The sequence below is a fragment of the Colias eurytheme genome, chromosome 22, assembly GCF_061535395.1.
Source record: "Colias eurytheme isolate Ceu_HAF_F1 chromosome 22, ilColEury1 Martin Lab GWU primary, whole genome shotgun sequence".
Taxonomy (NCBI): domain Eukaryota; kingdom Metazoa; phylum Arthropoda; class Insecta; order Lepidoptera; family Pieridae; genus Colias; species Colias eurytheme.
The window spans coordinates 5,214,412-5,239,690 of NC_143001.1; the positions used below are offsets into that span (position 1 = coordinate 5,214,412).

General features: G+C 32.7%; 1 protein-coding gene across 1 annotated transcript; it reads left to right on the top strand.

Annotated features, from left to right (window-relative positions):
* The first annotated feature begins 37 nt into the window (after nucleotides 1–37).
* On the top strand, nucleotides 38–24,324 carry LOC149898677 (uncharacterized). Its single transcript, XM_090114874.1, has 13 exons — nucleotides 38–208; nucleotides 6,627–6,763; nucleotides 7,415–7,558; nucleotides 13,838–13,930; nucleotides 14,488–14,593; nucleotides 14,959–15,072; nucleotides 16,005–16,166; nucleotides 17,499–17,594; nucleotides 18,091–18,222; nucleotides 18,804–18,879; nucleotides 19,529–19,710; nucleotides 20,587–20,717; nucleotides 21,055–24,324. Exons 2-13 carry the CDS (start codon nucleotides 6,627–6,629, stop codon nucleotides 21,059–21,061), a joined length of 1,380 nt encoding a protein of 459 aa, XP_089971000.1. The 5' UTR covers nucleotides 38–208; the 3' UTR covers nucleotides 21,062–24,324.
* Nucleotides 24,325–25,279: the final 955 nt, after the last annotated feature.

The window sequence follows — 25,279 nt, forward strand, 5'->3', positions numbered from 1 at the left end:
CAATCTTCGTTATGTACTCAAGCGATTCAGTATTCACCCGTTTTCCATTCTTTCATTATTTTGCGCGATAATTAAAGTGATAATGGACGTGTAACTTCACAATTTTATTATTCGGTTTATAATAAGTGTCATACGAAGTTTTTTTAAATAAAAGCTACAATAGAATCAATTATTACTCTACAGAGGTGAAAACGATACACAACTGAAGGTGCGTATTGGTATTTAAATGACCTTTCTTTGTTTGTGCGAAATAAATGTGTAAAATCATTCAACTTTTTAATAAATAATACCCGTATAAATTTAAGTATTAAATACGCTTAGAAACTTTCTTTTTTCGATATTTGGGAGTCGTTTTCTGGGTTTTGCGCAGTTTCGGAAATCCATATTATTTAGCCTACTTTCTCGCAAACAGCTGTTATATTATAAACAGACGTTCGAACTGGTGCGACCGGACCACCGTACTCGTGCGGTGCGATCGACTCGCCACACGACCGCACCGCACCTAGGGTTGCCAGTATTTAAGATGCCAGGATTTAAGGGTTAACAGCATCAAAAATACGAGTTTTAGTTATTTTTTACGGGAGATAATTAAAACAGCAATGTTAAATAGAGAAAATTTATTTTTGGCATTTATATTTGCTGTTGGAAGAAACAGCTTTTAATAGCTCTTCATTTTCTAAAGCGAATGTATAAAAATCTTTGCACGATAATTTAAAATTACATTTAATTAATTTGCAGCTTCGCCTTTACAGTTTCAATATTCAATTGGTTTCGGCTATCCGTCCAGGCATTGCCGCACAAAGAAAATATTCTTTGTTTAAAAATTATGATTAAATTTACGATTTTTAAAAAACATTTAAAATATTGGAATTTTCGCGGCCGACTGAGCTAAATAAATTCGTATAAAAAAATAGATACACTAGTGACTAGATAATTTATTACGTTGCTAATATATGAAGTGATTAAAGGCGCAAATTATCCCTTTTTGAAATTTTCGATATTGTCGATAGAGGCGAAAGTATTGTAATTTTTACTGATTTTCGTTTTTATTTTTTTATATTATATGCAGGCGTTAGTAGAAGCTCTGTTTAGTACCAAAAGAAACCTTGAACTGAGTTCTACATGTGACAAAAATACCACATTCTAGCCACGAAGTTATTACGAGATATAGATTTTCAAACAATGTCAGGGTTGTCCCTAGTAAACAAAATTATATATATCATCTATCTATTACCAAGTTTTTGTTTATGTTTTAGTCGTTAGTTATAGTCGATATTTCAATATATTATTATATGTAGGTACATAATCTTTATATGTAATAAATTAACTGAACAAAAAAAATATCTTAGATTTATAAGACAATTCAATAATATCAAATTAATACAAATTAATCTCCTTTTTTTGTGAATATTTCGAGCATTGATCATAGTAATCTCATTAAAAGTCAAACCGAATTCCTTGAAAATCTATTTCTCGTAATAAATTCGTGGTTAGAATGTTGTATTTTTTTCACATTTAGACCTCAGTTCAAGGCTTCTTTTGTTACAAGTACAAGTACAAGTTACAACCATTGAAAAGAAGAAAACGAAGAGAAAAGAATGGGCAAAATTATATTTAAAAGACAGGGATTCATTCAGACATATGCAGTCATATCATAAATCTTTGTAGAGTTCTAAAATTTATATTATTAATCTTTTTTCAGTATTAGCCACGTCATCCGACGCCATCGCCATTGATAACGATCGACCGACGTCCGTTTTGTTTGGCGGTAGAACTATGACTAAAGCCATGGGCGTAGCTAGCCATGGGCTCGGGGTGGGGCAATCATATAAAATAATATGTAACAGTACCCGAGGTCTTATCCCGGTTAAATTTTAGGGTTCCAAACCTCAAAAAGAAAAAACGGAACCCTTATAAGATCACTTTGTTGTCCGTCTGTCTGCCTGTTTATCTTTAAGCTTTTTTCTCAGGAACGCGTAGAGATATGAAGCTGAAATTAATATTAAATACTAATGTCTACCGTCCGTTGAAGCTGTGAAAAAAATCAAACTTATAAACCAACGCAAATAAAAGATACAGCCTGTATTATGCTGTAAATTTTCGCAAATTGCGACTTTCGCAAGGGAATCATAACCTACAGGGTACTTTCCGGTTTTGTTCCATGGGACCCTTTCGATTTTTGAATTTTTTTTAGCAAAAGCGGCTGTATTTTTTTTTATTGCTTTGCCTAGTAGATGGATTTTTCATTTTTTTTTTGCTTCAAGGGACCTTAGATTTGAGTATTCGATAATGTTTTAAGCAATACAGGAAAGGATGTCTCAATGACTGATATAATTGTAAACATATTTGTTACTGAATATATATTTTTGATTTTGATTCAATAATTTGATTTATTAATTATAGTTGAATATAGAAATGAAATATAGTTTAAAAAGTTTTTGGCCAATATCTCAAAAACTAAGTATCCACTTTGGGGCAAAAGTTATTAATGTGACCTTTTTTGTAGAGAGTAAAATTTCGTATCTTTTCTACCTTGTAAACTTTTTCTTATAACTGAATGTTTTCCATTGCCCATATTTTTTGAGTATAAAACGTTTAATGCTTGCCGCGGGCGGCCGAAATAAACTACTTACCTATAAATTTTTAAGCACTACAGCACATATTTTTTTTAGTTTGTTGAATTTGTACCATTATATACTATCCATACCTTGAAATTTTCGATTAAACGCCGAGTAGTCCAACATTAAACGTTCTATAACTCAAAAAGTACGGGCATTAGAAAAAAAATCATACTAAAGTGCTCTTAAAAATGAATAGATGCATTTCACTATCATCACTACATAGTATAAAACAAAGTCGCTTTCCCTGTCCCTATGTCCCTATGTCCCTTTGTACGCTTAAATCTTTGAAACTACGCAATGGATTTTGATGCGGTTTTTTTTAATAGATAGAGTGATTCAAGAGGAAGGTTTATATGTATAATAAGATCTATTAAGTAGTGGAGAAGTACTGTTATTTTTGAGGTTTCTAATGTGATGTCGTAAAAAATTACATTTATTCCGCTTACATTGCAAACGCAGGCTGAACCCTACGAGTTTTATCAAAATAATGTACTCAGTATTATACACATTGAAAAGGTCTACAGAAAAGTCCGCGATGGTATATGTCTATCTCTTATGGATAACCCACAATAACTTTTTTTTGTCATTTACTTTTTACGACAAATAATGGCTAATTTTCGAAGCGATTTTAACCAATACAGCATTAATCCTTAACCAATTAAATACCATGGATACATTGTTCATTTAATATAGATCTATATGGCCCTTTACACCGTATGATTTAAGTGAATATTTTCGAAGATATTACAGATTTAAAAATTGCGGGACGTAGCGTTTGCGGCCGCCCGGCTATGTAGGTATTTTATACCCGGTGCGATGCCGGAGCGGGCCGCTATATTTTTATACCTATACAACGTTCACAATTTTTCTGTAGTGTATTTAGTATCAGCATTGCACCCGTGCGAAGCCGGGGCGGGTCGCTAGTTATTGATAAATCAAATATTTTAAGAGTTATTAGCCAAAAACGATAAACCGGTTCATTAAATAGGCCATAAATCGAAAACGGTACGTTTTACAAAAAAGTTTACATGGTGAAAAAGATGCGAAATTTAATTCTCTACAAAAAAGTCGTAACAATTTTTGCCCTAAAGTAGACAGTTTCCGAAAAATCGGAGAAAAAGATTGCGTTTGTGTACGCATAAGATAAATCGTACTAGCTTTTTGTTTTGATCGCATTTTTATGTCGACTGACGACTTTTGATTGTGAATTTCTTACAAATATTAAGTATATAGTTAGTACCTAGATAATTTAGTTTTTTGAATTTGGTTAGGTACCTTCCAGGTCCAGAGCCAGGGTGGGGCAAGCGCCCCACCCTGCCCCACCGTGGCTACGCCCATGACTAAAGCTGTAATAAGTATATAGTCTATGACTAATGCGCTGTCCGGTGCGATCGCCCGTCCACACGCGCGAATTTGGTACGGTCCGCACCAAGTTCGGATGAAAAAACCATCGAACCAACCGTACCGTCAATAATAATAATTATGTCCGGCGGACCACTGTACACACGATCGAATATGGTCCGGAGCGCACCAAGGTCACGGTGCGGTCCGTACCAAATTCGAACGTCTGTTTATAACTTTACATCGTCATAGCTTTGGTTTACAGCTGAGTTTGTCGTCACTTGTTTTTATTTGCTCAACGCACACGTCGGGCGTGCCATGAAGTGAATCGTAATTGTGACAATCGGACACAGTAATGAAGGTCATGGTTTTGCTTACGATATATAATTATGGAAAAGTTTCATTCTCATTAATAAGTATAAGAAATTAATAGTAAATTTGTTAAAAAAAATCTATATAATTATGTGTGAATAAGGAATCAAGATACTTAAACACAAAACCATTTATGATCATTTAATGTGCCAATTATATTTACATATCTATTATAATTTTATTTATTCAAGGCAATATTACTTTTTATAATTGTCATAAACAAGTGTCGTTTTATGAAACCTTGCATGTTGTGTTGAAAATATATTCTAATTAATATTTACTTGCATGAATATAAAAAGAACAAGAGTAAAAAGTAAAAGGAAATATCTTTAGGATTGGTATGCATTGGCATTTAGTTATGTTTTTTTTTTGCTTTAATACTGTTTTAACATATAACATACATAAGGTCATCAGAGTTTTATTATAAAACTAGCGGTCCGCCCCGGCTTCGCCCGTGGTACATATTTACGTTTTCTCTACATAAAAACCATCCTCGTACTTCAAGGAATATAATAGAAAAGAATTATCGAAATCGGTTCAGCCGTTCACACGTGATGCCATGACAACGCGAAACGGGTGCAGACCCGCCGCCTTTTTATAGCTCCCGCCGCGAAGCGCGTCGAACGCGGCAACTGATACACAAAAATAATCCTTATGGCATGATTCTGTATTCACGCGCGATGACTTATAGCGTATTTCATGTATAACTTTGGTGTTTCTACACCGATTTACATGATTCTTTTACTATAACCTGCCCAGGAGTATGAAGAATAATTGTGCCAAATTTGGTTAAAATCCGTCGTGTAGTTTTTGTTTCTATAACGAATATACAGACAGACAGACAGACAGACAGACAGACAGACAGACAGACAAAAATTTTACTGATTGCATTTTTGGCATCAGTAGCGATCCCTTATCACCCCTTCATAGTTTTTTTTTAAATATATTTCATGTACAGAATTGGCCTCTCTACAGATTTATTATAAGTATAGATTTAGAATTGCAAATTTAGCATATATACCATACAGGTTGGACTAAAGTAAAATGGCCGAGATATTCGCCCTCAAAGATTGATGGTTTTCATTAGGTTAGGTTAGGTTAGGTTTCTTAAAAAAAAAACTACACAGAAATAGGAGCCCCGCTTCGCGGGGCTCCGTCGACGCGCAAAAACAAATTTTTTTTCACTTTGGTCAAAAATTTTCTAAGTCCTTACTTTGCGCCCCCTTTGCTTTAGGCGGACCCTACCATATTTAATATTTCCTAGACATATATGGATACTGCTCACCTATACAATTTTTTATGCCAGACCCTTCAGTCACAATCAACTTCTTATGTGACATATTAATAATATTCACATATTCATTTAAAGGCTGATTTTTCAATCCTTGGTTAATACTTATTCATCGAATAACGTATTAAACTACCATTTCAAAAATGTATTCTTTTCCTGTATTTGACAGTTTACGGGTAACATTTTAATGTTATCGTGTAATACTTTATTGGGCGAATAAGTTTTAACCATGGATTGAAAAATCGACCCTAAAACAATTTGTCATTCTTTGCATTACAGTTTCTCGAAACAGTCAAATCAGTTAGTTATTAATTTTTCATTTTCTTATTAGATTTTAAATCTATATTTGGTATATGTAATAGTATTTTGTAAGTATATAGTGTAGGAAACAGCCTTATGTAATCAGTAATCAATTATGATTTGATAGAACAGATTATTGTTGACATAATATTGTGTAGTACTGCTTACAAAAAAATGCATTATTTGGTCATTCATAATCTATCAATGAAAAACTTAAATTATAAATTGAACATTCAGTTAAAGGTTAGGTTAGATTCGGTTTATTTATAAACTATATAAACTACACAGAAATAGGGCCTCAGCTTGTTCGAATCACATCATACACCTGATCAATGTTAGGAAAAGTAAATAGACAGCATCCTCCTAATAATATAAATGCGAAAGTTTGTGAGGATAGATGTTCGTTACTCTTTCACGCAAATACTACTGAACCGATTACAATGAAATTTCGTATGTAGGTAACTGAGGATCCAAAATAAGATATAGGCTGCTTTTTATCCCAGAAATCCCACAGGAACGGGAACCATGCAGGTTTTTCTTTGAGCATGCGGGTTTTTCTTTGAACATGCGGGTTTTTCTTTGAACATGCGGGTTTTTCTTTGAACATGTGGGTTTTTCTTTGAACATGCGGGTTTTCTTTGAACATGCGGGTAATCTAGAATGCTTGAAATCTAGTACTGAAATACATCTTGCATTAACAGATGTCAGTAGGATGGGGCAGCCTACCAATACTGCCCTTGCGGTCGGTGCTGGAAAACCTCAGTTTGAAAGACGCTCTTGCCGCGACGACGACCTGCAAACATTGGCGGTCTTCCATCTTGGTGTATGAGGGAAAGAAGTAAGTTGTACTAGCATTTACTAGTTTACAGTACTTAACTTTAACATTAACTAGCTTTGTAAAAAATATAAATTTTATATACAAGTAAGAGAAAGTATGAGTATGAAATATGTATGTTCTATGGTAAAAAATGTGTGCAGTAATTTTTGAGTTATAAAATGTGTGCAGTAGTTTTTGAGTTATATCAATTCAAAGAAGCAAATAAACATGTTGGACAATACAATAACATTTCTAAGTTCTAACTATGTTTAATTGATTAACAGTCGAAAAAAAAAAACAATTTTTGTAATGCGCCTTTTCATTTTGCAGCATTTTGTTACACAGGGCTGATTTTTCAATCCTTGGTTAATACTTATTCGTTGAATAACGTATTAAACTACCATTTCAAAAATGTATTCTTTGCCCGTCTTTGACAGTTTATGGGTGACATTTTAATATTATCGTGTAATACTTTATTGGGCGGATAAGTTTTAACCATGGATTGAAAAATCGGCCCTATTAAAAAAAATATAAACCAGTTTCAGCTCACTCCACATAATATCTTTATATAATTATTTTGATTAATTAAATATTAAAGTATGTACTGCTAAGTCACAAATAAAGAGAAGGAAAAGCTTCTTAAGCAAAACTACAGCATTTCTTCTATTACAGGGAATTGTTAAAGTTAAGCGTGAAACATCTGGAAAAGAGCGCGTTCGTGACGTCATTGTTCAAAAAACATGTACGAAGAGTGCACATATACATCAACGACACAGAGGAGAAATTGGAGACCTTCATGGAATATATCCTGCCACAGTGAGAACTTTAAGATTAATTAATAATGAAAGAAATTAATTAAGGGTTGTCACTATTTGTTATGTAGATGACTATTGACTTCATCATATCAAAAGAAAAGAGGGTAGATCTACAATTTCGTAAGAAAACATGCTTTTCTTTATTAATATTTATCTCGCCGAAGTAGCATCACTACAAAGTTAGCAAAGTCGCTTCCCGCGTATGCTTAGATCTTTAAAACTATACAACGGATATTTATGCAGTTTTTAATAGAGTTATTCAAGAGGAAGGTTTTCTATACATCTATACAAATATTATAAAGAGGAAAGGTTTGATTTTTTGTTTGTTTGTTTGTTTGTATGAATTGAATAGGCTCCGAAACTACTTGGCAGATTTGAAAAATTCTTTCACTGTTGGAAAGCTACATCATTTCTGAGTGACATAGGCTAGGTTTTATCCCGGAAATCCCACGGGAACGGGAACTATGCGGGTTTTTTTTGAAAACGCGGGCGAAGCCGCAGGCGGAAAGCTAGTATTATGTAATTTGTTAGGTTTTAGACAAAGCGAGCGAAGTTGCGGCCGCGGGCGGAAAGCTAGTAAATTATAGTGTAACCACACAATTCGATTAAGTTGGACATATACAATGCTCTTTACGATGTAATATTCAGAGGAAGTTGTCAAGTTGGCATCCGTAATTGCATCGATTTGGACCACAGTTTCTGAAAAGCCTTTTAATAATTCAACCTCACTTGCCAGTACAATACGACCCAGTTTTAAATAATTCGTATCGTGTAAAGGTGGGACCACACTTGATCATTTTTGCGTATCATGTTGGCTAGTGTGGACGCAAAATGATCTCTATCATGATACACTTCGTATTTTGATACACCCCGCTATTAACCTCGTATACTTATTACTTACATGTCGTAAATACTATAATAATAATGTAATGTCGTAAGATACAATATGGTCAAAATGGGCGTCCACACTTAGGATACGCATACTCGATACGATATGCCAGCCCCCCTAGTCAAGTGGCTTTCTGTTAGCGTAGCGTTCAATAGAATAGACTACGAATGTATGAGATTGACGTAAGCTGTAGATACGTTTATCTACAGGTTACGTCAATCTCATACATATCTCTATTCTATCTATGTCTATTCTATTGAACGCTACGCTAACAGAAAGCCACTTGACTAGGGGGGCTGATCCGGTTACGATTACTTGACAAATGTGGACCCACCTTAACATCCATTTCCCAAGTTTACTATACATATGCACATATATTCGTATGTTAAATGTATGCTAAATTTACTGATGTAGAAAGTAGATAAGTGTATTATGTCGTAACGACACTGTTACGTTTAATCGTATTTGTTTCATAATCGTGTTGTTAATAGATTGAATAAAATCGACTTGTTGTAATTGGCGTTTAATACTAAACACATTATATAAATGTAATAAGGCTATTGTCGATACATCAAAAAACAGAATAACATCTAAATACTTTGCTTATGAGTCATATGGAGGGTAGATCTAAATGTATCAACGGCACCCAATTGGTCGACCATTCATAATATTATGTTTAAATTAAACTGATATGTAATACTTTTTACTTCCCCTTATTGAATATAGCATGTAGAACTAGTGATTTTATTTTCATGAATACATTTTACTATAGGCCAAGTTCATCTTCTTCCAACGTATATTTTTTGCATTTTAATGCCTTTCGCGACTGCTTTTCTCTATACCCATATGAACAGCAACTAAGGCATCAAAAAAAGTAAAAAAAAAGAAATTCGAATTCCGCCTTTCGATTGATTTTTTTTTTTTTTTCAAATAGTATTCATAACTGGAATGCTATTTTATGAAAAACTAGCGGTCCGCCCCGGCTTCGCCCGTGGTACATATTTACGTTTTCTCTACATAAGAACCATCCTCGTACTTCAAGGAATATAATAAAAAAAGAATTATCGAAATCGGTTCAGCCGTTCTCGAGTTATGCGCTTACCAACACATTTTGCGATTCATTTTTATATTATAGAAGATATAAGTATCCATACTAATATTATAAATGCGAAAATAACTCTGTCTGTCTGTCTGTTACTCAATCACGCCTTAACTACTGAACCAATTTGCATGAAATTTGGTATAGAGATATTTTGATACCCGAGAAAGGACATAGGATAGGTTTTATCCCGTAAATCCCACGGGAACAGGAACTATGCGGGATTTTCTTTGACTGCGCGGGCGATGCCGCGGGTGGAAAGCTAGTGGATCATATAAGTATGGAGAATAAGATACCACAGTATTTACTCATACTACGTAATACCGTAATACGTAAAACAGTTGTATGTAACTATTTATTAGCTTACAAGAACTTCAGACTCTGATAAGTAGATAGTAATTATAATAAACCACGATAATGGCCAATGTTTTAAACGTTTAACTATTCCACATTTGGATCTAAATATAAAAAAAAAACTAATTAGGTAAACTAATCAGGTAAATCTTCGACTGCACTTTATACATCAATAACAATAATTAGTCATTAGGGTTTAAAGTTAAATAACTGTCGTACCCATATTATTGTTATTTGTGTTTGTGTAGCAAATAAAATAAAATAAACTAGGAAAGCAGTAATTTTTTTAACGTTAAACGTTTATGTTATACGGACACATACATAATTCGATTCTTTCAGTGGGTATAGGTATAGGACCTACAATATAAATTGCAATACTTAATTTACAATCTAAAAATCTGATATAGTAATTTTCATTTGGGTGTACTTAAATTTTCAAGAAGCCCCTAGCCACAACAAGGAGCATTGCAAAAAGATTTTCGTTTGGAAAACGCGTGGGTGATTTATTAAAATGTCAAATGTCGAGACGAAGCCCATTAAATCTCCAGAAAACTTAGTTACAATGTTTCACGTGGAGTCCTAACAATACGATAGAAGAAAAAGGAAAAACACGTTTAAAACTTCAAAGGTCACGGTCTGATTTCTCGACTGTTATTGTATTTAATGTTTTGTTGAGTTCTATTTTCAGAGCAAATAATGCTAAATAATAATTGATTTCATGCTAAAGGTTAGGGTTCAAATACAAAGCATCTATACGATGTTTTATGTACACAAGCTACCTATGATATACTTAGCGTGTTTATTAGAGGTAACAAAGTTGAAATTACAAATTTTAGAATTAATTTATTGGAATTACTTGATAAATATTGCGATTTGATATAAAAAATGTTTGTTCTGGTCAAATAATGAGGCTTCCAGGATAATATTTCTTAACTTTGCTCCTGGAGTGAGAACAGTTGTAAAGTTTATTTAGCCCAAGTGTATTAATACGAAAACAATTTATTGTATTAGTAATTAACATATAGCTAACTAGCTTTGCACCCGCGGCTATGCCTGCGTACTCAAAGGAAATTCCCATAGGAACGAAATGTTTCAACGTCGTAAAAGCCTACGTTACTGTAGCGTCCTTACTGTCTCCACAAAAATCGCTACGTTGCGATGTGATTTGTGAAACGGTGTATTTAGACCAAACGAACATAGAGCTAGAGCTAAAGCAAGAGCATTCTTTCGTGATCTTTTAGTGTAAACGAAAACTCGTATTCAGTGTTGTTCAGTATTAGAACATACCATAGAATCTTTTCGAACGCAATAAGAACAACCTGCGAATCCTCTACGCCTGTTTACGCTAAAATAATTTGACATAGAATGAGCATTCGCTAGTCTGATCTAAATGCACCGTAAGAAATGCAAACAAACAGACTTTGTTTGTATTTCTTTTATAAGGACGCGTTTGTTTAGGATGATTATCGATACTGGAAACGGAAATATGACATGCATGATTATGATAGACTAAACAAAGAACTGTTAACTAGTATAAGCCTCGGTATGTACAATATTTATTTATAACTAGCGGTCCGCCCCGGCTTCGCCCGTGGTACATGTTTACGTTTTCTCTACATAAGAACCATCCTCGTACTTTAAGGGATATAATAAAAAGAGAATTATCGAAATCGGTTCAGACGTTCTCGAGTTATGCGCTTACCAACACATTTTGCGATTCATTTTTATATACAGGGTGTAATCGTTAAGTGTGCACAGGCGATTTTTCCGTAAGTATTACAGATAACAAAAAACTTTAAACTGATATCGAAAGTACTTAACCTAATGAGTAAAATGGCCGTTATAAATTTTTAAAAATAAATCGAGAAATATCAAAAAAATTACCTTTAAACCCTCCCATACATTAAGTATGAAATATGAATATTGAATATCCCATATTATACATTTAATATGAAAGATTTTAGCTTTCTTTTTCTTTTTTGGTTTTCTGCTTTAATTACTTCGCAAATTTGAAGTGGCATTTTCCACGCTTTTTCCGGACATTTTCACGCATTTTCCGGATATTTTCCGGGGATTTTCCGAGCATTTCGCTGGCATTTTCCGGGGATTTTCCACGCATTTCCCAGACATTTTCCGGACATTTCTCAGGCATTTTCCGGATATTTTCCAGACATTTTCCAGGCATTATCCGGGTATTTTCCGGGAATTTCCAAGGCATTTTCCGAGGATTTTCCGAGCATTTTCCACGCTTCTCCCGGACATTTTCACGCATTTTCCGGATATTTTCACGCATTTTCCGGATATTTTCCGGACATTTTCACGCATTTTCCGGATATTTTCACGCATTTTCCGGATATTTTCACGCATTTTCCGGATATTTTCCGGACATTTTCACGCATTTTCCGGATATTTTCACGCATTTTCCGGATATTTTCCAGACATTTTCCGGTTATTTTCCGGGAATTTCCCAGGCATTTTCCGGGGATTTTCCGAGCATTTTCCACGCTTCTCCCGGAAATTTTCACGCATTTTCCGGATATTTTCCGGACATTTTCACGCATTTTCCGGATATTTTCACGCATTTTCCGGATATTTACAGGCTTTGTCAGGGAAATGTCCGGAAAATGCCTGGTAAATATCTGGAAAATACCCGGAATATGCGTGAAAATGTCCGGAAAATGCATGGTAATGCCTGGAATATCCCCGGAAAATGCCTGGGAAATGTCCGGAAAATGTCCGGAAAATTCCCGGATAATATCCGGAAAATACGTGAAAATGTCCGGAAAAACGTGGAAAATGTCACTTCAGATTTGCGAAGTAATTAAAGCAGAAAACCAAAAAAAGAAAAAGAAAGCTAAAATCTTTCATATTAAATGTATATGGGATATTCATATTTCATACTTAATGTATGGGAGGGTTTAAAGATAATTTTTTTGATATTTCTCGATTTATTTTTAAAAATTTATTACGGCCATTTTACTCATTAGGTTAAGTACTTTCGATATCGGTTTAAAGTTTTTTGTTATCTGTAATACTTACGGAAAAATCGCCTGTGCACACTTAACGATTACACCCTGTATAACTAGCGGTCCGCCCCGGCTTCGCCCGTGGTCCATATTTACGTTTTCTCTACATAAAAACCATCCTCGTACTTCAAGGAATATAATAAAAAAAGAATTATCGAAATCGGTTCAGCCGTTCTCGGGTTATGCGCTTACCAATACATTTTGCGATTCATTTTTATATATGTACTAGCGGTCCGCCCCGGCTTCGCCCGTGGTACATGTTTACGTTTTCTCTACATAAGAACCATCCTCGTACTTCAAGGAATATAATAAAAAAAGAATTATCGAAATCGGTTCAGCCGTTCTCGAGTTATGCGCTTACCAACACATTTTGCGATTCATTTTTATATATAAGATAAGAAGATAACATTATTACGATGACTAAGCTGCAAGTTGTTAATAAATGAAGACTTGCATATCAAACTGTTTTTATTGTACGTACATTTTGTTGGGATTGCAAATTATAATAAAAATATATGTTTGGAAGCTATTAATGGAAAAGTTTAGATTGTAAATAATTCAAGAAGAAAAATTAAAAACAATAAGCTTAGATTTTTATGAAAAAATTGGTTTCGGATATAATTACAATAATTATGCTTTCTAATGGCAAAATAATTTTTGAAATCGGTCAATTAGTTTTTGAGCATATTCGTTACACACAAAAAACAAATATTTCCATTTTATAACTACTAGTACTTTAAGCTTCACAAATAATGATATACATACTTACAAAAACTTTATTTTTTATTTTTGAATGAAAATCAGCGCAGTGGATTTTGGCGGAAAGACAGACGAGTTGAAGGAGTTTGTATTATAATATGTAGGTTTTTAATTTTTCTATTGTTTTATGCTTATTCTGTATTTTTATTTCAGGTATTTCGACACACTACAGCTGAACGAATTGGTTTTTATTGGACCAAGCTACTTACTGAGGAATAAATATGTGCCAACCGTTAGTCTTAAAAGGTAAGATAATATATTCGTAGTTACATAAATTCACAATTTAGTGAAAAGTAAATAGTGATATAAATTTATAAAAAATAAAAAAAATTCGATCACGAGGCGGGACGGATCGAATTTTTTCTATTCTTTATAAATTTATATTTATAAAGCATTTGAATGCCATAAAACCAAAAATATCAATTTCAGTAATTATAGTGATATTTAAACTAAGAATGGTATTGATACTGCTTATTTTCATTTAAACTACAAACAAATTAAGCTATTGCATAGCTTCTATCGTGGGCCGAATCCACAAATTTGAGCGCGGGGACCGAATCCAGAAATTCCGTAACGAAAAAAACCTCACGCTCCCCACTCCGACGGGTACGGAGGTGTGGCTTGAAGGCATAGCATGCAATAGCTTTATCGCGGCAGTCCCTGAATGCCACACGTATTTTTTAAAATAATAAATGAATTTCATTTGTTTTTCTTTAAAGAATAGTTTTTTTTAACGTGATTTTATTATCTTCACCTGTATGTTTGTATGTTTTGACTTGATTATGACCCACTTTATTTTACAGAATATTAACAGAAAGTCTGATTTTCAAGCACATAGAAAACCTAAAGTCGCTACTATTTATTGGCTGCGAGATGGGATACGCAGAAAGTGACAATGAAAGATATATAGTAAGTTTTGTATAATTGTATATGATTTTTTGAAGACTTAAATTTTTAATGTTACTGCTTTTAATGTAATAGGTGTAACATTAAAAATTTAAAGTTTGTATGCATTAAGCTAGAAAATTTATTAATTATGTTTTAAATTAATTATTTTTAGTCTAATATACAAATTAAAATTGAAAACTATAAATGAAACGAAAAAAAAATTTCTTTAAATTCTTTCGACTCTCCGTCTGATTAGAGACGGAGATAAGTCTGCCAATTGTTTAAAGTTAAGTTTTATTGTAAAATTCTTGGATCAAAAAAGAATAACTGAATAAATAAAACACCAAAAAATCACAAAAAATAATGTCAAAAAATGTTTTTTCCAGCACGATCACGTTGAACAGCATTCACGCGCGCTCAAGTTTAATTTTACGCCATCGCCCAACGATACAGTGTTCTCTAGGTGCAATATGACGAAAATGATGTTTGCCAATCTAAAGGTATGTTTATTTGTTTAATTTATAATTTTACTACTACATATTATAAATGCGAAAGTTTGTATGGATGTATGGATGTTTGTTACTCTTTCACGTAAAAACTGAATCGATTACTATGTAATTTAGCACACATATAGAGGGTAACTTGGATTAACACATAGGATAGGTTTTATCCCGGAAATACCACGGGAACAGGAACTATGCGGGTTTTCCCTTTGAAAACGCGGGCGAAGCCGCGGGCGGAAATCTAGTTATATTATAAATGCGAAAGTTTGTTTGGTTAGATGGATGGATGGATATTTGTTACTCTTTCACGCACATACTACTGAACCGAATATATGTAATGAAATTTGGTATGTAGGTAGCTTAAGGCCCAGAATAAAACATAGGATAAAAAGTATTTTATCCCGGAAATCCTACAGGAACTACGCAGGTTTTTCTATGAAAACGCGGTTGAAGCCGCGGACGGAAATCTAGTTATAATTATAAATGCAAACGTCTGTTTGTCTCTTCTTTTTGTTTAAACCACTAAACAGATTTGGATAAAATTTGCTACAAAGTTTTCAAGAAGTTTTATTAGTTTTAGTCCTGAAAATGGACGTAATATAGTAGGTTTTATCTTATAAATCCCACAGGAACGGGAGCTCTACGGGTTTGCGTTTGACTTTGGGCGGAAAACTAGTAAAAAAAAAATGTGTGCGTGTACTAGTGTACACACATAAGAAGTGAAACTTTATTATGACCTTATTTTTCAAAAAATTATTTACTGTATTATGCAACTTCACAGAAATACGTCAATCATGCGTGGTAGGGATAAAAACAAGATGGCGCGTAACGGAAAAATGTCACGCGTAACGAAAAAATGTTACACTAAATTTTTTTCCAACCCCGATAAAGAAGTTTTCACTTCAATAACTAAATCTATTTATTTCCAGTACGTAACAATAGACTACGAGCTAATAAGCGCAGCAACACTACACACGCTCGACCAGATTCCACTCCTGACTTTGCTTACACTGAACGTGGGCAACAAGCGACCGGCAACACTCGAGCGGTTTGATTGGCCGAGGATAGCTGTCAACGTGCGGGTTAATATTGTGAGTATTGCATAAAGACAAAAAAAGTAGTGTCCGACCGAAAGTTCGGTTTCGGTTTCGGTTTCGGATGAGTTTCGGCCAAAAATCAAGTTTCGGCCGCAGACAAATTTAATATATATGTACTGTGTTTTCATTTTATGCCCTAATTAAGGCAAAATAATAGGTAAAATGCACCAAAGTTCAGTATTTTTATTCGGTTTCGGTTTCGGCCTGGAAACCAGTTTCGGTCGGACACTAAAAAAAAGTTATAATCTTTATTCCGGCAGTATAAAAGATACAGACACCAAAAATGGTGAGTATAGTACGTAAATAATACACTAGAAGCATATAAATCACATTCAAAAGTATTAGTAAGTATTATAATGTACTAGGAGCACATAAACACACTGAACGTGGGGAATAAGCGCCCGCTTATCCTAGTGTGGTTTGATTGGCCGAGGATAGCTGTCAACGTGCGGGTTAATATTGTGAGTATAGCAAAAAGACATAAAGAAGCTAAATAAGCACAAAAAAACCCTGTTTTCGGCAGTAGAAAAGATACAGACAACAAAAATTGTGACTATAGCGTGTAAATTATACACTAAAAGCATGTAAATCCCATTCAAAAGTATTGGTAAGTATTATAATTGTACTAGGAGCACTTAAATATTGTGAGTGTAGCAAAAGAACAAAAAGCTACAGACATCAAAAATGGTGAGTATAGTATACGTAATAATACACTAGAAGCATGTCATGTCAAATCAAATCATGGTCAAAACTATTGGTTAGTATTATAATATAAATTTATAAAGAATAGAAAAAATTCGATCACTCAGCGGGACTCGAACCCGCATCCTTTCGCGCCATTCCGGGGCGGATGTCTGACCAACTCAGCCACTCGTGACCCGCCAGAGCGATCGAATTTATTCTATTCTTTAAGTTTTTATGTGTCTAAGGGACACAGTATTATAATGCTACTAGGAGCTCATACACACATTGAACGGGCCGCCCGCGTGATTGCCGTCAACGTGCGCATTAATATTGTGATTTTCTTATTGCCTTTGATTTTGTTAATCACATTTTATTTTTACTTCAGTTGGAATCTCAAAGCTTTACAATCCTACTTCTGTGAAAAAAGTAATACAAATTAATAAAATGTATTAAAGCATTTCGGACTATAAATATATAAGTAAAACTTAATAAATACCTAATATATATGTCCGAAATGGTTGTGACGCAAGGAGTGCCACAGGGATATGTCCTAAGACCACTTCTATTTCTTGTTTATATTAATCAACTAAATGATTATTTTAAAATATTTATAAATTAATATTAGTAAAATATATTTTTCAGATCGCTGTATCACAGAGAAGGTTCGAAGATATCATATCAAATGTTTTTGTGGAGGGCATGATTCTTACCTCGGTAAAAGTTATGTTCTGTAAAGCTGTAAGTATGATTTACACATTATTTTATTACTATGGTATATTCTGTTATTTTAATGTACTCAATCCCTACTTACCTACTAATATTATAAATGCGAAAGTAACTCTGTCTGTCTGTCTGTTCGTTTTCGTCCGTTTTCCCGCTTAAACCTCTCAACCGTATTTGATGAAATTTGGCACAAACAATCTTTAAACCCTGAGAACGAACATAGGCTACCTTTTTTCAAAACATCACGCGGGCGAAGCCGCGGGCGGAAGCTTGTAAGATATATTTCATTTTATACTTAAAAATTATAAAGACGTAATTCAAAGATTTTGAAAAGAAAAGAAAATATATTTTCTGATGCCACATCACAAGGAAAAGTTATCATAAGGGGTTTTATACATCAAATTTTGTTCTTTTTAACCGACTTCAAAAAAGGGGGAGGTTCTCAATTCAATTTTTTTTTATTATTATTATAGTCACTAATATTTTAATATTAAATTTATATTAATTTCAGCTATACATACCTCTGATAAGCCACATCGTGGGAATGTATAAATCGACTTTGAAAGAATTTCTCTGGGTCGATAGTCCGTTCGAATCTTTCGAAAATTTGGATAGAATTGTTAGACCTAATTCAAGAGTTTATGTAAGTGATATATATATTTTTGGGTGTATCTATACTTAATATTATAAAGCTGAAAAGTTTGTTTGTTTGAAAGCGCTTCTCTCAGGAACTACTGGTCCGATTTCAAAAATTATTTCGGTGTTAGATAGCCCATTTATCGAGGAAGGCTATGGGCTATATATCATCAAGACCAACAGTGGGCAATGCGGATAAAGCCGCGGGGTACAGCTAGTGTTTTATATTAGCCTGAATGGATTTAATGATTGTATATAAATAAACAAAAGAGAAATAATCAATAAGTTGAATAAGTAAGACATTCGTGTGATATTAAAAATGGTGAATAATTCAGTTTATTATGTTCAGAATGGTTTATTAATTAAATCAAATATTAAAATTACTCATATTGGTCATTAAATACAATAATTCAAAATCAGTGATCACAATTGAAAAAAGTTAAGCAATTGTGCAGTTGTAACAAAACTATCTATTATTTTATGTACGTCGTAACAAGGTTACGTTGTTCAATTGTCAAATGTTGCCTGTTAAAATGACTTTACTATAATAGCTGAAATTCATAAAAACAATAATATTATGCTTTTCAGATCGACATGTGCCCAGTAAACCCGTTGATATTATTATGCTGGCAATGCCACCATTTGAAACGACTTGTTATACATGGTAAGTCATATAAAAAATAAAATCAATATAAAAATATTGAAGTGGGGGAAAAAAGCCCAGATTATCCGAAAATGTTTAATGTAAACTTAGTGGATATTTCTCGTTTTATTTGTAAAAAGTTATTATTGTTATTTCACTCACGCGGTAAAGTACTTTCGAAATAAATAATAAATAAAATATTTAAATTGACACGATAAAAATAAATCATGAAGTTAGCTCTAATTTTCACACTTTTACGTTTTCTACTTGACATGGTAATACTTATTATGATTAAAACATTTGCGAGATATTTGTCAGAACATTTTGTGCAATTACTTTTACTTTTGTTTTTATGCCTTCTCTTAACTTAACGTTAGAGCTAAATACATATACGTGGTAACTGTATATTTATAGGTATATAATATGTTTATTTGTACCACGAAGCTTATATCTAATACACTGGAGATTGCACTATGACCTTGAATGACGCCTGTATGTTTTTTTATCCCTTTCACACCAACTTGCCAAGTTAGGTGTGAAAGAGATAAAAAAACATACAGGCGTCATTCAACGTCATATTTTCTTGTTACAAGTTAATGGTCATAGCGCAATCTCCAGTGTATTAGATATAAGCTTCTTGATTTGTAAACATTTTCTTATGTTATTTCAGGATACTGGATATGGCAGTATGACGTCATAGGCATAGTCCGTTTGCGCAAAAGTCTCATCGAAGTGGACATATCAGCGGTGTACGACCGACAGTATCGGTTCAAGAACGACGACAGCACAAACAATATAGTCCGAGTGATGACTCACGATGTCATTCCCGCACCTGATGCGAAATTTGTGAAGGTGAATGTTTTTTTGAATGAAAAAAAATATATCCTACCATTGAGATAATATTACTACGTATGGAGGAGACACCACGAACAAAATCTGTGCGCCACTTTTTTGCTCTAACTAAGTTTTGAAAATTATTATCTAGTTAGGTACTTACCCATGAAAGTTATTCCTTTGCACTTTTCCGTATTTTTTGTATTATTTGTGCAATATCGTAACACACACGAAGGCATATTTGATGCGTTTCACTTTAAAACAAATAAAAAATGAGCGTGCAGTTACGCCATATGGCTTATGTTGAGCGGAACATATGTGATGTAGGCGGTGTCGTCTCCATATGTATATCTCAATGTATCCTACTAATATTATAAATGCGAAAGTTTGTGAGGATGAAGGGATTGATGGATGTTTTTTACTCTTTCACGCATATACTACTGAACCGATTACAATAAAATTTGGTATGTAGATTACAATAAGATTTGGTAGCAGCTATTCGTACATAGCTGAAGGCCCAGAATATGACAGTCTATTTTTTATCTCCGAAATCCCACGGGAATGGGAACTAGGCGTAAATCTAGTTCTCAAATAAATTCTTTTCATATTATAAACTAGCTATTGCCCGCAGCTTCGCTTGGCTTGCGTGGATAAGATAAATTTTCATGGTATAAGTTTTCATCCCCTATTTTACCCCTTTAGGGGATGAATTTTCTAAAATCCTTTCTTAGGGGACGCCTACGTTATGACATCTACCTGCATGCCAAATTTCAGCCCGATACGTCCAGTGGTTTGGGCTGTGCGTTGATAGATCACTATATCAGTCACCTTTGAGTTTTATATATGTATATAGATAAATCAATTTATATTCAATTGTTGATTTAAATATTTCAGAAAGTGAACAAGCACACGGAATTCAGATGGACGCCATCTTTGATGACCGACTTGCATCCGGCGCTACAAAATGGCGCCAGTCCGGAAATTCAAGCAGATTATATTCTACACGAAGCTACTAGACCTCCTGTGTGAGTAGATATATATTATTTCTTTTAATAATAATGACATTTTGTTTCTTTCTACTATATATTGGCAAAAAGCGAACTTATGTAAATAATCACAGTAAAAAATATATTTGCATTCTATAAACGATAATTTGAATTATAATATGTACTTATTTTTCAGTAAGCTATGGTTCATAAAAAAAACAATTGATTAAAAAAATTTGCGTTTATATTATTGGATCGGATTTTTGTCCATCGAGCTTTTGAATTATTTGTATTTCGAAAATAATTTTATTTCAATGACTTGAAAAATAACTAGAATTATTTTTAGCATTATGTTATTAAATTATATTTTTTACAGGTTTTAAACAAGGTACAAGATATTTTAGCTCAAACACCAAGTGAAGAGTCATCAAAAAGGTTATTTTAATACGCGGGAACGTATTCTAACATTAATACTAAAATAAATAGCCGAATATTGTATGATTTTTAATCAGTAAAATATTTGGCTATTTATTTAGGGCCGATTTTTCAATGCTTGGATAAAACTTATCCGTTCAATAAAGTATTACACGATAATATTAAAATGCCACGTAAACTGTCAAATACGGGCAATTAGATTACGTTTTTAAAATGGTAGTTTTATACATTATTCGACGAATAAGTTTTAACCAAGGATTGAAAAATCAGCCCTAAATCTTATATGTATGAGTGAAAGGTTTATATGTATCATGTTTTGCAAAAAATATAACATGACTAGTGTCAAATGTTCTGAATATGAATATCCTATATTTTAATAACTTTTTGGTACGAATATGTGAATTTTAAATTATTTTCTATCAGATTTGAAAATTATAGTATTTTTTTTATAATTTTAAGTTATTGTTACGTTTGTTGAAAATATATTTAATATTGATTTATATAAATTACTTTTCTTTTGGTAGAAGTGTCTTCAGTAATCATATTTCTAGTAATGTTATATTTTTTGCTGTTTTCACTAATTTTCTTAGTATACTGTGGTACCGAATATCTTTTCTTGCTCTTTAATAAATAAGACTTCTTTAAAATGTTCAATAATATGTTTGGTTCATTACATTTGATTTATAAAAGACATTAAAATTTCCCAAATTTTCTTTTGCTATTAAAAAAAAGGCATAAACTACGGTTCTAGTAATTATTGACGTATCAATATATCACGATGTAAATTGTAGAAACGTAAAAACTTTTTATATTTCGCGAGCTTTAATAAAAAATGATTTGCACGAAATTTATATTTATACAGATTATCGCGAATCAGTATTGAGTTAGTAAAAAAGGTCATTTGAATATTTTAAACATAGTATGGGAATATTCTTATTATCGTAGGGGTAAGGTTAAGCTTTTTTTTCAATATAACAAAAATATATAATATATATTACAAGCGTCATTAGAGTATTAGGTTACCGATATGTTTTAAAACCAATACTTTAAGGCCTAACTTTTTTTTAAATAACGCGGCAAATTATACAGATCATATTTGATTTACGCAGATAATAAAAGTTCCTGATTTGTATGTAGAATTACGTTACAGATTATAATCATTGCATTCACGAAGCACTTAGAGACGCAAAATGTAGATGTGTTTACATCATGCCTGTATATAGCTTTAAATATTCCTTATAATAATGGAAAATAACGAGATATCGAAACAATACAGTAGGTAAAGCGTAGTCGAAATAAGACGCAATTTATGTCAATTCCATAAAAAATAACAACATATAAAAAATTCATCCAAATCTTGTCTATGACCTTACCTTTAGTTTGTGTATACAGATTAAAAATCGAATAATTTCATTAGTGTTCTATAATATGTATAGGAAATATTGAGAAACGCCGAATGATATGTTTACTGGCAGCATCTCACAAAACACGAATTTATCGCGTAGTTACGGACAAGTTAATATCTTAGAGAAATTGTTAGAATTCGTTTGATCGCACAAATCGACGCTATGACAATATAACAGTGCGAGTATGTGACCAGCTGTGACAACATTTTAATATTTTTTATCATGGCAATAAAATAATCAATAAAAAAATAAAACACCCATTCCTTTTTCAAATTCAAAACAAATTTCTAGAACTTTTACAGGGATACGTTAAAATACAAGGAGTAAATAAAACCAACCGTCAAACACCGATACAGCTGATTAAATGTAATTAAATAGTTTAATCGGTCACATCGCAAAATTATCAACAACACGTCTTGATAGTTTATTGAAAAATCGCGAAAAAATTTGTACATAAATAATAAAAATATCTTATTCAGTGGAGAATGGCGTAGGAAAGACTCAAACATCTAGTCAATATCGCCGGGCTGTGTATATAAACGAAATAAATAAAAATAAAGACGCGTGAGCCCGCGCTTTCGAAGCACAAACTAACCAAGTATTACGAATACATATTATAATTTATATCAACACTATAGCTTTAAGAGGAAATCTCGACTGTATCAAATACGGTGACGTGCCACTTCAAACGAAAGTAGGGATAGAAAAGAATTTTAATAAAAAACGGGTCGTGCAAATCGCATTTATTGGTAGACATAAATTCGCTGTCAAACAAAGCACCTTGAATAGAACATTTATTTTGCAGCGTTCTAGACAAATCCGTCCCGAAAACACACTATGTAACATTGAATCGGTTACCTAACGAATGCGAGGTGCTAAAACGATGAATTATAACAAAAAAAATACAAAAAAATATATGTTGTCACGCACAAAAATTGTGATCTTAACTTATTCCCAACTGTACATGCCTTCGAATAGTGTACAAAACGATACAAGTATAATATAACCTCGATATCTGAATTGAGCTGTCGCTAAACGATATTATGTCTTAGACGGAAATAAGTATAACGCTTCACATAGCTAGTACTAAGTACTTTAATTTAGAGACTCACTAATGTGTAAAAAGAATTGAATAATTGGTTTGTTTCCAATATTTTTTACGGTGTTTATAGTTCGATGCGATGAACATATATTGTAAGGCAACTAAGAGACTAACCAAGTTACATTCCCTGAGACTGACAAATAGAGAGGCTAAGGTCTAAACAATGTTATTGTTACGAAATTTCGCGTGTGTTGAGACTGTAAGATATATTCAATATTCATTTATGTTTAAAACAATAACGTGTTAATAGAGCGTTATATTTTGTTGTTTGATTGTGATAATCGATTACAGAAGAATAAGATTGTTTTTGCGTTTTTATTGTAATATATTTTATGTATAAAATTGATTTAAAAAAAAAATTAAAAACAAAAAAAAAAATGTCTGATTTTTTTTTCATAATTTATGTATTGTATATCGAACAGCCTCATCACGCTTAACAAATATATTTTATCTGTTAAAATGACATCTTAATATGTATAGGCTTTACTTGACATCATTTCATTCCCGCCTCTTTTTTATTGTTATTTTCTCTGTCCTAACATTGACAATTACAGCTTTAAAAAATGTTATAAACTTTTATTGCAATTAAAATTTATGTGTTCGTTTCTAACATACCAAAGAAAGTAAAAAAAGTAGGACAGAGAATACTTACCACCAAGACTACAAAAGGCTGTGAAACAACTTGAATTCGGTTCAAAAACTATAAATAAAAAGATTTGGGTAAAATTAGTTAACAAAATGTGACGAAAAATAAATATTTTTATATCAAAGAACTAAGGTTAATGGGAGAGTTAACTAACTTTAGCCATTTCTTAACAAAGAGCATGACATTACAGTTCCCGCCATTTTTGTTACCTGATGACGTTAGAATTAAAAAAAAACATGTAACTAGTCGTTTGCTCAAAAAATACAAATGTCGTGCGTCTTTGCAAAAAACAAAACTTACACGCAGTATTTCTCGACTCTGTGATTGTACCAGTATTTTTATAATTATTACGGTTGGTTTCAAGCATTAAATGATTCGACGTTTCTTAATCTGTGGTAATGATTGATGCCAACTTGGAAACTGTGTGTGAGGTACGAATTTCGAACCGAATCGCCTAGAATAAGACCAAAATTGTTGTACATCTATAGTGATATAAAAAGGGAATGCGAAGTGAAATGGGGGAATACGAGTGTATAACAACTGTTATCCGTGTGTTTATGGTCCACTCTCATGTCTATGCTTTCCAGATTAAAAATCGTTGCCGAGAGTGGACTCGAGATATATTTTTTGAATTTGTTTTTAAGATCTTAAATGTGTTTGTATTCAACGTTTTTGAATTGTTATTGATTTTCATTTTGGAACATCTTTTGTCGTTTGATTATTATTTTTGTCATATGTTTATTATTGTATTTGTATAGTTTACGCGAATCACGTAATTATTATGATATAATGGATATAATCGTCATTAGTTGATATTTACATGTAAACATTTACTTGACCGCTTAAATTACACGGTAGTTATATTACATTAAAATTATAATTATTCATATACTTATATATCTGTTAAATATTTACTACAATTTCAACTTGCATTTATGTTTCTTGTACTCTTGCCTTAAAAATATCACTATATATAGATGTTTTCTAATAAAACATCATTATTTCATTGTTA